The 16,090-nt window shown below is 38.9% G+C and overlaps 1 protein-coding gene across 1 annotated transcript; it reads left to right on the forward strand.

Moving 5' to 3' along the window:
* The first annotated feature begins 574 nt into the window (after positions 1–574).
* slc38a8a (solute carrier family 38 member 8a) lies at positions 575–12,640 on the forward strand. The gene is made up of 10 exons (XM_020935342.1): positions 575–772; positions 3,921–4,119; positions 5,327–5,483; positions 6,972–7,076; positions 7,874–7,931; positions 10,778–10,892; positions 11,074–11,221; positions 11,615–11,817; positions 11,888–11,939; positions 12,538–12,640. The coding sequence occupies exons 1-10, from the start codon at positions 575–577 to the stop codon at positions 12,638–12,640; spliced, it is 1,338 nt and encodes a 445-aa protein (XP_020791001.1).
* Positions 12,641–16,090: the final 3,450 nt, after the last annotated feature.

Genomic DNA, 16,090 nt, shown 5'->3' on the forward strand with positions numbered 1-16,090 from the left:
ATACGGCGCAAAAGTTCAGCATCTTCGCAGTTATTTTGGTGGGAGTAACTTAAAGTAATGCAATAGTAATGTAATGCCTTACATTTTAAGTGCAGTAATATTGTAATGTAATGAATTACTTTGAAATGACAGTAATAAGTAATAAATAACGCATTACAGTTTTAAAGTAACTTGCCCAACAGTGTTCTTTATACAGTCTATGTAGTGATCTATATAGCAAATTGCAGTTCTCTTGTTATTTTATATTGCAGGGGGCTCCAACCACGTGATACTTCTGGACCCCCTGATTTCTTTTGAGGAACCACAATCACCCAAACTGCAACATGTGTTTTCCAGTGTTAAGTGAAAGCAGCATCCTCGGCCTCGGCCACACCCTCCACGGACCTCAGACTCCCACCTTTCACTGGACTCTGAGAGAAAACAAACCCGAGGAGAGGAACGGCGCTTTCTGTGTCACTGCTCCAGACTAATGACTGGAGAAAACCCCATGAGCCGCACTGCTCCTTGCCTCTCTACTTTAGCTGCATGAGCGCACAGGTGATCCGCGTGTGGCTCTGTGCGTAGCCCGTGCGCCATGGAGGAGTTAGCCCGGGAGAGCATTAGCCTGCTGGCGTCCGCCTCCAACAAGCCCCCGCTGGACTCGGGGCCTCGGCTCGGCTCTACGGGAGCCGTGTTCATCATGCTCAAGTCTGCGCTGGGAGCGGGACTGCTCAACTTCCCCTGGGCTTTCGACAAGGCTGGAGGCATCCGCAGCGCCGTCACTGTGGAGCTGGTGGGCACTTTTCTTAATTATTTATCAAACGCAGAGGAAAATTTACATATTCATTTATTTACTACAAATAAAACTTAAAATAACTTAAACATTTGGAATATAAACTGCACAAATTTAATAATGAATCAATAAAAAAAGATCAAATAAATGAATAAAGCAATCTGTTTACTAGTAGCCTGTTCTTTTTGCAATGTTCAGGAGCAGTAGGCTGTTTTGCTGCATTATTTAGTTATTTTATACAAAGTTTAAAGGTGCCCTATGTCCCTTCTATGGTGGAGGGCAACCTGATTGTCTTCATGGAAACATTATTTCGTTGCCTTGAAAGTTACACAGTATGGCATTAAACTTTTCTAAATCCACGAAGACAAGCGGATGACAGCACTAGGAAGAGTTACAGGTTAGATCTGTGGAGAGGCAACCCCACTCACAGTAAGAGTACCTGTTTTTCAATGTATTTTTGAGCATAGACACACCCAGTCTTTGAATGTTTCACAGTCTAATGCCATACTGTGGAATATTCAAAGCAAAGCAAAACATCGACATGGAAACAAACAAATGGCGGACCCTCTAGCAGAAAACTGACACACTGCATATTATACTTATTAATTACGGGTGTTTCTATTTCTTAAAAATACAACAATTCCTTCTGTAAATGGGTGCGACTCTCCACAGATCTGAACTGTAATGTAGCATAGTGATGTAACCTGCTTGTGTCCTTCATGATAGACAGGATTAATCTATACTGTGGAACATTCTAGACAAAGCAAAAACATTTCCATGGAGACAAGCAGGTGGTGGACCCTCATCTAGAAATATTACACAGTGCAACTTTAAGCTTTATTCTTTTTTTTAAAGAATCTGTAGAGTAAAGATGAGGCCAGACTTTGCAGCCTTTTTGTGTTAAGAGTCCATTACCTGCATTTCTTCTAGGAGATGTTATCGCTTTGTTTAGAATGTTTCACAGTATGGCTTTAAACCTCTCTACCTTCATGGAGACCAAACGAGGCCAAGTTATAGGTCAGGTCTGTGGAGACTGAGGCGACCTCGCTCTCAGTCAGAACGCCTGTTTTTCTAGGTATTTTTGAGTGATAAAAATACCTGTAATTGAGTAAATGTAAGGTAGAGCTGTTTAATGTCACACTGCGGAACATAACATAACACAATGACATATCCGTAGAAACAAGCAGGTGATGGACCCCCAACCGAAAAGTTACTGCACCTTTTAAACACTTTTATCCACATTTCTGTTTAACGTCTTTCTTCTTGGGTCAAAGGTCGTGCACAGACCTGACCTCTGCTCTAATCACATTGACCCTGGACATGGCTAATGAGCTGTTCAGTCTAAGTTGTGTTTGAGGCCATCACATAGGCCTTTTAATCTGACCCTGCTCACAATCATTTAGCTAAACAGTTGTGATATACTCCTATGATACCGCCAAGTGAACAAGATCGCAAAACCACATATTAGTTATTGTTATTTTTGATCATTTTTAGTGTCTGATGTTACCAGATGCTTTAATTTCCTTATGATTTTGTCGAGAATATGTTTGCATATCAATTTGTCACTACAGAACGTTGTACTGTCTGAGACTTGGGGCCAAAACAAAACAAAAACAAAACTCTGTGAATAATCAGGCCCTATATTGTGTCAAAACTCTGATATTTAATACATTAATATACTCAACTGACAAATTACCAGTGGCTGAACATAACGAAGTAAAGGTAGTAAAGTACTGTACAGAAGAAAAAAATGTAGATATCTATCTGTACTTTACTTAAGTCGATCTTAAAGTGGATACAATTAACTTTTACTTCATTACATGTGAGAGCAGATATCTGTATTTTCTGTTCCACTACATTTTTTTACTTGAATGAAAAGTAAAGCTACTTTTCATTGAACCTTGTCCTTGAGGAGCACCTGTCCTGGACTTTTAACTAAGATGCAGTCCCCTGAAGCTCTCACTCCTTCTTTGTTTTTATTCTTTATTATAGCATGTAATACTTTTACTTTTTTTATGTGATGCTTGAGGAATTTTTTTGCTTCAATATCTGTGTTTTTATTTCACAAAATTGAGAACTTCTTCCACCACTGCAAATTACTTTCCTCACAGTTCCTTACAAGCAGCTGAACAGTTTTGGAAAAGCTTACACACTAGGCTGCCTACGCGCCTTCTTGCTCATAATATTTTCTTTTACTGTCAGAAATTTCACATAGAGATGGGCTACATGGCAAAAAAAAAATTAAAATAATAATAATAATAATGTTACTTTTTCCCTTGTTTTGCTCATCAGTCGCTATTTTCAAGTCAATTTATATTTTTTCTTATTTAAAAACATCTGTTATAGCTTTGATACTTCCATATGCATATTAAAGACAGCCCCATAACGTCATTTAGCAAAAAAAAAACAAAACTGTAGTTTTCAAATAATTCTCTAAACCAACCATGCTTTTACTGACAGATGATTCACTGTAGACCTCTCCATTAAAAACCCAAGCTGATCTGTGAATATTTGACTTGATTTTGATTTATCAGTTTTACAGTTCAATTTCAAGCATCAACAGCAAAAGAAAAAATAGAAAATAATTCTTTCTAGGCAAAATACTGTTGGTCAGAGCTTTAAATGTCTCTCTAAAAGTCTCTTCTAGGCCTGTCGCAATAACACATGTTGAAGCACGATATATTGCTGTAGAGATAATACTGAAACTACAGTACTTAATTCGACACAATATCAATAAAGCATAAAGCAGGATAATCCCAGTTAACCATTTTTAAATAGACTGTATCATTAAAAAATCTGAGCTGCAATAAATAAGTAGCAGATTGAAGCAATAATTAACCATGCATATCACTTAATCAACCCTTTACAGTTTAAATCTTATTGTATTGCAACAAAAATAACAAAATCTTCCCACTTTTGCAAAGAAATTGTACACGCGATCAAATTTTAGCCCCAAAAATACATAGTTCCAGCTTTTATATATTGAGTATAAGTTGATATTGCAGTTCTTGTGACAGGCCTACTGTAAGTCTCTTTTGTGATACATATTTGATGAAGAGAAATGCACTAAAACCTAATACCTAATTGATTATACCGGAGTTCCAATTTGCACTTCTCCAGCCCCATGCATCTCTGTGTCCTGTTTCAGATCTCGCTTGTGTTCCTGGTGAGTGGGTTGATCATTCTGGGCTACTCTTCGTCGGTCAGTGGGCGCTGCACGTACCAGGCCGTGGTCAGGGCCGTGTGCGGAGCCGCCATCGGGCAGCTGTGTGAGCTCTGCTTCGTCTTTAACCTCTTCATGATCGGTGTGGCCTTCCTCGTCATCATCAACGACCAGCTCGAGAAATGTGAGCTACATTATTTAGGACACGCTTCACACTAAGAGTAAACATGCTGATTAAGTAGATATATAGATCATTTTAATTAAATAGTCACAAATAATGAAAGGTCCTATATCACGTTAAATTGACTCTTGTGAGTTTTAAGCTACATGACAATGTAACCTCCTCAAAAACATACCTGGAGTTGTGTTTTGTTTCATTCACACATTTACGCTTAGTTAAGTAGAGATTGGAAATTCCAGGGCTGAAATTATCTAAGTGATTCTACTGAAGGTGTATGGGGTTTAAAAACACAGTGGAGCACTTCCTGTATTACCACATAACATCACAAGATGGACCAGAAAAATGCCCTAAAATGCAGGATTTGCGTGATAAACATCCGTGAATGAAACAAAACACAACTCCAGATCTGTTTTTCATGAGGAATCAACTTTTGAACATACAGTAGATCAGGGTAATATGGGCCCTTTAGCCTTTTCCTGGACCTAAACAGGACTAAGATCTGAATAACATGCATTTATTTTGCCATACGGATTCATACGGATTTGGAATAATAAGCAGCCCTTACTGTTCGTTGTCATATCCTTCCTCTGATCTTATAAAATCCATCATGCCTTTGTTCTGTTTCACACAGCATTAATTAGTTTAGTGTTTTATGAAAGTTGACCCCATCTTACAAATGAAAAATAAAATTACTTTCTATTTAACTTCCTTAAAAGCAGGATAATGCCTATAATTAACTGGACTAGTTCCTTTGAATATGTGTGAACATTAATGAGTGACTTTATTTATAGTTTTATTTGACTGTAGATAAAGGTACCTCACACATAACAATATATTTCTGAGACAGTTAATTAGAGGAGAAAGGTAACAGAAGAATATATTTTTTCATAGAAAATGCATACAAAGTTTTATTTTAACACTTTAGTTGGAAGAGATAATTGCTGAAAACATGATGACATTGTTCTCCTATGGGTTTGTGGTTAAAACAGGGCTGTGCGTGAGACAATGACAGAATGTGAGGAAAATAAGAAATCAGCCAAAGGTTATCGGACATAGGTTGTTCTGTATCCTAAACAATCAGTATCTGTATCGGTATCAGCATCAGCCATGAAAAAATAATACATGAATAGCATTTGTGTTGCTGAAATCGGTCTGTCTTGTCAGAAATGGTGCGTCGTTTGAGTTTGTGACATGTGTGCTGTGCTGACAGTGTGTGGGTCCCTGTACGAGGTGGTGACCGGCCTCCCGGGCTCAGAGATGCCCTACCGCTGGTACACAGACCGACACCTGGCCCTGGTGCTGCTCTGCGTGTTCCTCATTCTGCCCATGTCCATCCCCAAAGAGATCAGAGTCCAGAAATACATCAGGTACGTAGATGATAGGGAGTGAAAAAGTTATTTTGTTAGTCTATAATTGTAATTTTATTTAAGAACTATTATAATAATTTCACAATTTTAAAAGCAAAATAAGCTCAACAGTGACTGCATACTCACAAAGTTCTTGATCTAAATTTCTCACAAACTTTACAAAAAAATCAAAATAAATTATATTAAAAGTTTGAAAGCTTGCTCAGGGCTAATGAGCTACATGGTAAGTTGGTAACTAATGTCTTCAAGACCTGTAATTTATTTAACTTAACTTTATAAACTCCTAAGTTATTAAAGCATTTTTAAAAGTTATTAAAGCAATCTCTTCTTCTTGGACTTAAAACAACCGTGTAATTGATATTTGTTATCATGTAGCTGCTCAGTCTCCGCGATGCCTTTGAACTCCTAATGTCTGAATTTTTCAAAACGTCTATGGGAAAAATTTATGAAAATTAATGGTCACTGTTAAGCTCCATTTATGCTCTAAACCTGAATGTAATGTTCCTTTTTTTCTTTATTAACTTTACTTAATCATTCAGATGTTGCATTTCATAAAGATGGTCTTACACTCGACTACATGAACAGCTGAAACGCAGGGATTCCTCAGAAGTTTTGCCTCAGCATCAATAATCAGTAATAATAAAATGCGATGTTTCTTCTCACAATAAACAGTAAAATTCTATCATTTGACATCCTTACCTCTGAATCTCGAGCCCACATAATGATACTGAATAAATTATGACTTTTATTTAATTAAAATGTTGCTATTAGTGATTTGGCATTGAAACATCAGGGATCGAGCTGTTTTACTTAGGATTGGCATGGACGTAATTTTGCTAATAATAATAATAAAAATACTGCATTATTTATTCACTCTGTACTCAGTGGTGGTAAGGCACTGTTGTAGCCACAGATGCCCTGAGGCAGACTAACAGGGGTAAGGCTGCCATTCTGCGCCATCAACCTCTTTCACCACCTCTAACACTCACACACCACCTTCATACTAAGCAATGCAGGTGAAGTGCCTTGCCTAAGGACACAACGGCAGAGCTTGGTCCATGCAGGTATCGTTTCTCCAACCTTCAGGTCCTCAAAAGTCCTGTTGGCATTTCCTGTAACACTGTTTTATGTTAAATCCCTCTCAGAAATAGAAAACAGAAATGGCTGTATTTTTAATGAGTCTTGTGGGGCTGAGCTGCTTCACTGTTGACATACTCATGAATAGAGCATTGTTCTACCTCCTCATGCATTATTCAGAGTAAGCATACATTTATAAAATAGAATTCTTTATAGCCACGATTACCTTGTACACATGCACACATGAACCTGGCATTTTCTCACAGTAATGTACAGTATATAAATGATCCATGCTGTGACCCCACTGGAGACGCTGACCCCTGCTGTTCCCCTCCAGTAACACACACATCCATTATAATTAACCTCACTGATTGGTGCCTAAAGGGCCCATTTATCTTTGTCCTCTTTCAGTGTTTTAGGCACTTTTGCTGCTACCTATCTGACCATCGCCATCATCGTCAAATACTACACCATGCCTGCTGTTCTGAGTAGCTCCACGGCGATGCTCAGTTCTGGGTACGTTTCTGTTCATCTCACCTCTTACTTGATGGTTTGAAAACACTTGGCTGTCAAAAACTGATAAAATAAAAGCTAAAGATGTTTTTATTCCACTGAAAAACACAGAAAAATGCCTTACTCTGACAAACTTTTACTCTTATTTGGCCTCCATGGAAATGTTAGTCCCTTAGCTATAATCTTCCACAGTATGGCATGAAACGTGGAGAATGTGCCCAAGAACGCTTTTAACTTTCTATTTCTGTGGAATCATGCAGAAAGTTACATACTATAGCTTTAAAGTGGACCTTTTATAACGATCTCCCCTCATCATTACCTCCCTCAGAGTTCTAGTTCGACTGATTGATGCATGTTTGAGTAATACAGTTGTGCATTTTAGACTTGAGACATTTCTAGTGGAGGGTCCGCCACCTGCTCGTCTCTATGGAAGTGTTATTGCTTTGTCTAGAATGTTCCACAGTATAGATTGGTTTAATCTATCACAAAGGAAACAAGCAAATTACAGCATTACTCTACATTATGATTCAGATCTGTGGAGAGTCGCCCCTATTCAGACGGAACTATTGTGTTTTTGAGAAATATAAACACACGTAATGAATAAATTGCTAGGTGGAAATGTCATACCATGGAACATTCCAAGAACATCTCCATGGAGACAATCGGATCCTCCACCAGAAAAGTTGCACAGTGCACCTTTAGGATTTTAGTTTACAATGAAAAAGTTATCTACATATGTTTAATAAAAAAAAAATACTTGAAAATGTTGACAGTACAAACATTTGAATATGACTTTTCAGAACCGGTTCGTGGGCGTCCATGTTCAGTGCGATCCCGACCATCTGCTTTGGTTTCCAGGTGAGTGTTGAGAGGCTTTTACACACAGCAGTAACTATTCTTCCTAGTGAGGTTTTTTAAAGTATAAATATTTCATTATTTATACTTACACACACTCACAAAATTGTCGTCAAGTAAAAGTGCTAAAAGTGCATTCATGTTTGTGAAATGTTGTATATAGAGAGAGGGGTGGGGCATGTGAGGATTTTTTGTCTTTTTCTGTTTTAGTTCTGTAAAACCTGAACACTCATACATAAAAAAAGCATAAAAGAACACTCATTTACAAGTACTGTTGCCAAAATTGTACTAGGTAAAAGTATAAAGTACACATAAAACCAAAGTACTGTTTTTGTACACCATTTCTGCAGCATTCTTAGTCTATTTTTCTATACACAAGTGCCCAAACGTACTTCATCTATCATAACCTCACAGCTGCAGTAGTAAGAGTATTTTTGTCCAAAATCAATCCTGCTAAAATACCACGGTCAAAGCTGAGAAGTGATATTTGGTGTTTTACTGCAGGGCCCATATTGTATTGACCCAGTATTCAGCCATCTCTCAAAAGAGGTGATTGTGAATGTTTTTTCTCAGTGGTGTTTTAGTGCAGTGAAAGGTCATCTGCCTCCGAGCACTACGGGAGCCCGGCGGTGTGAACTTTCCCTGTTTAACGGCCACAGCGTACAGTAGGAGGGAGTGATGATTCTGTCAGTCTTAAGCGCATGGACCATGTTTAACCTCACCAGTTGTCACGGTAACACCCGGAGGAGTCTTCTGGGATCTAATAATTGATACTTTGCAGTGACTTCACGCTGGGGATGCTCTACATGTTGTTAGTTAGTTACTGCTACAAAGCACACATGGGTAAACAGTGCACTATGTAACTTATTTTATGAATATGCCATTGCTCTGCCTGGAATGTTCCACAGTATGACATTAAACAGCTCTATCTTACATTTATTCAATTAGAGGTGGCTTAATTAAGGTGAATAGATGTCCATATTTACCCGGGACAGTCCCAGTTTTGAGCTCTGTGCCTCCTGTCCCTGCAGATTTATCCAAAACCAGCAATTTGTCACAGTTTTATACAAGAAATGTCCCAGGTGTCCCTTTTTTGGACCAATTTAATACTTGCCGACAGTAAAGAGAGGCATACATTGACTTTTTCACCTTTGAAATACAGAAAAGCTGCTTAAAAATGACCAAAAGACAAAGAAAATGTGACTATACTGATCACATGTTAGTCGTAAATGGGTCAAGTGCAGAACAATTCTCCTTAATTATGCACTTGTTTCACAATTTTATTATTACCAACCACCTCAAACCGAGAGTGTCCCAGTTTTTGATTTTGAAATTCTGGTCTCCCTAGGTTAAATAGCTCAAAAATACCTAGAAAAACAGGCATTCTGACTGTGAGCGGGGTTGCGTCTCCACAGATCTGACCTGTAACTTGGTCTGGTTTGGTCTCCATGATGATAGAAAAGTTTAATGCCATACTGTGAAATATTCCAGACAAAGCAAAAATATCTCCACAGAGAAAAGCTTTTGACGGACCCTCCACCAGAAAAATGCGTCTTTTAAATCTGAAAAGTCAAGAAAAAAATACAAAATTGATTTAAGCAGCTCATTTTCAAGAGCCTGTGATCAATACGAGCATCTTTTGTCTTTTTTAGGTGTTTGATTTTCAACAAAAAAGAGTGAGAGTGACTAACTAAAACTGAGATTGTGTTAAATACAATAAAGCTCAGATTAAAGTCCTAACCTGAGTAACAGAGCTTCAGACGGAGTAGTACCTTCAGTTAGCGTCACACCCCCAGGGAATTTTGATGACATCAGCTGCAAAGTATCAATAAAAAGAGGGAAAAGTGTAAGAAGATTGATGCCAGTTCTTTTCACCCAAACCACAAACATACTGGGAGACACGAGACCCCGCGCTGAGTGATTGCCGAGGCTGAAAAGAGAGCTGATGAGATGCTCGGAGCTTTGGGGCGTGGAGGGGGGAGCGAGATTTAAACTGGACCACTGCAGCTGGGATCAAGTGGGGACAAGAGCCTGCAGCCTGACCACCACTGTGCTGCAAAAAGCCCAAAGCCATAGTCCTGCTTTAATTTCTTATCTCATCTCTCTTCTGATTGCTACTGTAGCAGATTCTCACCTCCTGCACTGTCCATCCCAGAACGTGGCCTCTGACTGCTACTGCTAAAAATGTATTTGTGTTGTGTTTATTGATACTTTGCAGCTGATGTTTTCAACGTTCCCTGGGGGTGTGAAGCTAACCGTAGGCACTGCTCTGTCTGCTGCTCTGTTACTCAAGTTAGACTTTAATCTGAGGTTTATTTTAACACAATCTGACCAGAAAGAGCTGATTTGGTTGGGATGTGAGATGCTTTGTGTGCTTGAACAAGTCACTCACACATAAAAATTAAGTCACAAGGTACCCAACTGTTTCTTATCTTTTTGTTGAAAATCAAACTCCTAAATAAATCCATGAATGCTTGTATTGATTACAGCCTTCTGAAACTGAAGCTGTTATTATCCATTTTGTATTTTTCCTTGTTTTCAGATTATCTTTGTCTTTTTTTTGTCTGCCCTGTCTTTTTGTCTGTGTTTGTTAATATGTGCATTGTGTCACCATGGAAACTGCTGAACATAATAGAAATGTATTTCTGTGGAACAGCCCCAGCGTGATGTCACTGCAAAGGATCAGTAACTGTTATAGTGTAACGACTGAATAATGTCTTATGTGTTAATTCGTGGTGCCAAACTGACTGAAGGGCCTGATTAGTAGAGTATCATAGCTTCTATTATAACATGCTTTCAGTGGCAATGGGTTTGTTGATTAATCCACCAGATTTTTGTTTGTTTTACAGTGTCACGAAGCATCCATTGCCATCTACAGCAGCATGGAGAACCAGAAGCTCTCCCACTGGGTGCTCATCTCTGTGCTGTCCATGATCTTCTGCCTCATCATCTATTCACTCACGGGTCAGGATCATTTTACACGTTGTCCTTGCTAACATTAGAACTTGAGTTATTAGTAGATGTAATTCTATATTTAGAAATGAGAACAGAAAAAAAAGATGAAGATGAGTTATGAGTGATTTATAGTGTGTTAGCTGATGCTGGTGGTAAATATGTAATATGGTAGGTCCCTGTGGTGTTGCAGGGGTTTATGGGTACCTGACCTTTGGAAAGGATGTGAAGCCAGACATCCTCATGTCGTACGCTGGACATGATGTGCTGATGGTGGTGGCCCGACTGCTGTTTGGAGTGTCCATTATCACAGTGTACCCCATCATTGTGCTGCTCAGCAGGTACCAGCAGACACACAGAGTATTATGACTCTATGCACTATTATTGACTCTCTGGATTAACACTCTTAGCAGGTTCCATCACAAACACACATGTATGCACAACGTGTGAAGTAAATATAATATAAATGTTGAAGAGTCTGGATTCTGCCCATAAAGCCAAAACTGTACATTTTACAAACTATGAAATTCCTCTCCCTCTCTGTTAATTAGGCCCTATAAATGTCTACAAACTCTGTTCATAATCACTTGCCCTCAGCACATGAGCTGAGGGGGAGAGAGGCAGATGTGGAGAGGACTCATGCCTAAATACTCCACCATAAACATTCATTTGGAAACTCTTGAGTAAAAATAACAGAACTCTATGGATGTGTATTGACTTGGTGCTGATCCCAGGTCAGTGATTCAGGAGCCCCTGATGCGGTGGCATCACAGACGTACTGGGGCAGTGAGCAAGGCCTTTGAGAGGAGCAGCCGCTACCTCCTGAGCATCCTGTGGGTCACGGCCACCCTCCTCATCGCCATGTACGTCCCCGACATCAGTAAAGTCATCAGTGTGATCGGGGGCATTAGCGCCTTCTTCATCTTCATCTTCCCAGGTACTCCCCCATGTGGACAGAGCTTTAACTACAGTACAGTACAGTCCGGGCTGATGTTGTGTTTGAACAGGTCTGTGCCTGATGTTTGCCATGCAGTCTGAGCCCGTGTCCTTTAAGACCAGGTGAGCACACTCCAAGAAACTCATTTAGATGTTAATGCAATGTAAATGTATATCTGCAAGAAAAGCCACAGAAATCCACCAGAGACGTTATGACAGTAGTTAATAAGCAGGCAGCGTCTGTTTGTTTACCGCCTCAAATCTTTGACTGTGAAGAAATAATCAGAAGTTGGAGAGGGACCAAGGCTGAGTGACTGAGGCAGATTCGAGGGAAAGTCAGTGTAATGTGAAATCAATGCTCACTAGAGAGTTTGCACTGTCAGAGGCTGTGCTTATTGTACTAAAATGCTGGTAAAAATGAGCTGAAGATTCCCTAAATTTAGAAGCTACATTTCAGATGTCAGGACTCAGGACAATATCTCCTCATCTTAAATATACATTTAAAAAGGTAAAAGTAGTAGAAGTATTTATGTTTAATCATTCTAGTGCAAAATCAAAGTCCATATAGAGTCTCTTGAGGTGCTTGATATTCAGAAAAATCTTGTGATGGTAATATGACCATGAACAGAATTACCAGCTAAAATGTACTTTACTTTGCACTGTAGTTAAATCATATGTCTATAAGGCATGTGACCTACTGCTATCCACCTGTGCTCCTCAGAGTGGTCCTGACTGCGTGGGGGGCTCTGACCCTGGTCTGTGGTGCTTTCATCTTCGGCCAAAGCACCACCATCGCCGTCATGCAGCTCCTGCACAGGATCTGACCCCAGGACTTTTAAAGGCATTTCATCACCGCTGAGGCCTTAAAGTGGACATTTTAATATTATATTATTATTATATTATTATATATATTATTTTTTAACTATTTTATTGTATTTTTTTATTTAACCAGGAAAAAATCCCATTGAGATTAAGAACCTTATGTTCAACCTTATGCATGTGGCCAAGATGCAGCAGTTTACCACATAGTTACACGCATACAAACAACAATAAAATTATGTTACTATTTATATATACTTCACCTTCATGACACAGTGTACACATATGGGTGAACTTGTTCTTTGCAATTGTTGCATGAGTCTGTAATATAATGTGGGTGTATCACAGTTTAGTCAAGTTATTGTGGGTATGTCACATTTTTTTAAAGAAAATTCCTGTTTTCCAGCACATTTGAATGTCACTTTTAGATCTTATGAAACAAAGTCGACAAGGTTTTCTGTTTTTTGTCATTTTATTGACTTGCATCACTCTACATCATCTATAATTTCAACAATATATTTTTAAGACCAAATATAATACTTGCATCCCTGCAATAAGTCTCTACACTTAAGAGAAAGCAGTTTTACTGAAACATACATTAAGAATAATTATTTCATTAAACATTGCCATAAAAGTGAAAGTTCATTCTTGTTTGTCATTGTTCTAGTTATAGATATTTCATATAATAGATTTTTCTCTCTGTCTTCATAGGAATACTAGAAAAGAAAGAAGAATAGGTAAGAAATGCACAAAACCCATAGAAGAGTAGCATTGCCTAACACTACAGCAAAGAAGTTACTGGACATTCAGTTTGACATGCACTCGCGGAGGATAAAAAAAACAGCCATAGAAAGGAAGAGTTACCGCCATGATGTTGATGAAGTGGCTAGTTCCTGATTGGCTTAAGTGACAATTCACCTTGAGGTAAACCTATAAGGACACCAGTAGCATGCTGCCTAAAGTGGCCCTGGTGTCTGCGCACAGAACTCCATCTTTTTCTATGGCGAGAGCATTCAGTCAGGATTTTTCATTCACCACATTTGGACAGCAGAACTCTTTCATGGGCTGCATCTTATTTCTCTTTCCTCGCCTCCTTCTCCTTGATTCCTCTCCACAATTCTGCAGGAAATTGGTAAGGAAGTCCCGCCCACAGGAGACAAAGTGAGGAGAGAGGAGCAGAGGAAAGAGGAACAGAGGAGAGAGGAAGAGAAGAGAGGAGCAGAGGAGAGAAACGAAGAGAAAACACGAGATGAGAGTGAATGGGACAGACTTTCCTTCCTCTGGTTCTAACCAAAACTTATCCTACATACCACCCTATAGGAATATATAGGAATATACTAAAGATTATTTTATATTATTATTCCATCACTTTTAAATTAAAGTCAGGTTATTCGATTTAATGTCAAATTCAGGATTATGTAAAATGTCAAACATGCTTTGCTACCGTCCCTGTACTTGAAGCTGCACTGTGGACATCTACTTGTCTCCATGGTGACGTTATTTGCATCACTTTGCCTGGAATGTTCCACAATTTGGCATTAAATAATATATCCTGTATTCATTCAATTACAGATGTTTTTTATTTATTAAAACATGCATTATTTCCATGAGCTGGTCCGCTTCTCCACAGATCAGACCTGTAACTTAGTTTGGCCTGTTTGTCTCCATGGAGATAGTTAAATTAAATGTCATACAGTAGAGTATTTGAGAAAAAAACAATAACAACTACACTGAGTCAAGTAGGTGGCGGACCCTACACTAGCAAAGTTACACAGCGCACTTTTAAGCAACAATATAAACTCCTCACTGAGACGCATAATTCTACTTTATTTCCTGAACCCTCCCTCTTGTCTCCTCTGTGGTTTCCTTCCCTTCTCTCCTTTGAGCTTCAGGACACCACTTAATATGGCGCTTTTGATTGACAACTGAAAAATGGAGACTCAAGGAGGGCAACTAAGGAGAAGGAAGTGAGGAAAGAGAAAAGAGACACAACCATTGTATGACAAAGCACAGACTGCACTTTATAATGAAAGAGAGGAAAAAAAGCAGAGTCAGGAATGTTTCAACAGTATTGGCATTGACAGTTCACCTTATGATTGTACAAGAACCAGACTGGACCAGAACGATGCACAGAGAGGAGACTGTGGGCTGCACTCAGGAGGACCACTGCTCCCCTAGATTAACAGCTTTACAACTTGGCTAACTACAAAATCCATGTTTTCAAATCGATTACTTAAAGTCGCATTGTGTAACTTTTCTGGTAGAAGGTCCACCACCTGCTTGTCTCCACGGGGATGTGATTATTTCCACTGTTGCTTATTTTTTACTTGACATTTATTAAATTTTAGGTGTTTATTTCCTTTAAAAATACCATGAAAAACAGGAATTCTTATGTTACATTGAGATGCCTCTCCACAGATCTGACCTATATCTTGGCCTTTTTTTGTTTCTGTTCATCTTCACGGAGACAGACGAGTTTAATGCTTTACTGTGGAACATACCAGCAAAACAATAACAGATTTATGGAGACAAGCAGTTGGTGGACACCCCACAAGAAAAGTTAGAGTGTGTTTATTTCTATCTTAACACACCTGTTGATCTATTTATTTTGTGAATTATGCATAACCCCCACTTTTGCCAAGACTCTTTATTTTGCTGAACTAACTATCGTTGAAACCACCAAGTTACTGTCCCAAATGACTAAATACTAATCTATGTTTTTGTAGTTGAGTGCAGCACGTGTTCATTTACAACAGTTCAAATTCTTGGATCAGTGAAGCTGGATCCCCATTAGTTTCAAACACTACAGTAGATGTACGTGAAAATGACATGAAAGTCTATTGATACAGAAGTATACAGTATATATGTGGCTCATTGTCATTAACAGTACTATTAGAACTACCGTAGATCCTCTTTATTCTCAGTTATCTACTCTATATCGTTGTATCTTCAGTCCGTCATTTTTTGTACATTGTGCTTTCTGACTGATCGCTGGCGTACGGTGGTGCTGTGTCGAGGGTCCGAGGATTTACACTGTGAATTGCGAAGTTCTTGACCTGAATTTGACCTTCATTTTACACCAATGAGAACATGTCATACTAAAGCAGTAGTGACGAAACAGCATCAAAACATTAAGCCCATTCTCCACAATTGACCTTCAAAACCTTTATTACGCTCAAAACCAGCTCAGTGGCTTCTTCAAGTGGATCTCAGCATGGGGTTTAGTGTATTGTAGTGTACTAGTGTTTGTAGAGGCGAGCAAAACAGCTGTGATATTTTCCTTTATTAGTTCTGGTCCATTTTAAAGCTCAACAGATATTTTATAACTATAATTACTGTATCATCCAAACCTGGCCTTCGCTTTACATTTTCAAGAACATTAGCTTAAAGGTGCATTGGGTAACTTTTCTCGTAGAAGGCCCGTCACCTGGTTGTCTCCATGGAGATGCTATTGC

This window comes from Boleophthalmus pectinirostris, unplaced genomic scaffold (assembly GCF_026225935.1).
Source record: "Boleophthalmus pectinirostris isolate CB_2022bp ecotype Guang Dong unplaced genomic scaffold, ASM2622593v1 HiC_scaffold_2, whole genome shotgun sequence".
NCBI lineage: Eukaryota > Metazoa > Chordata > Actinopteri > Gobiiformes > Gobiidae > Boleophthalmus > Boleophthalmus pectinirostris.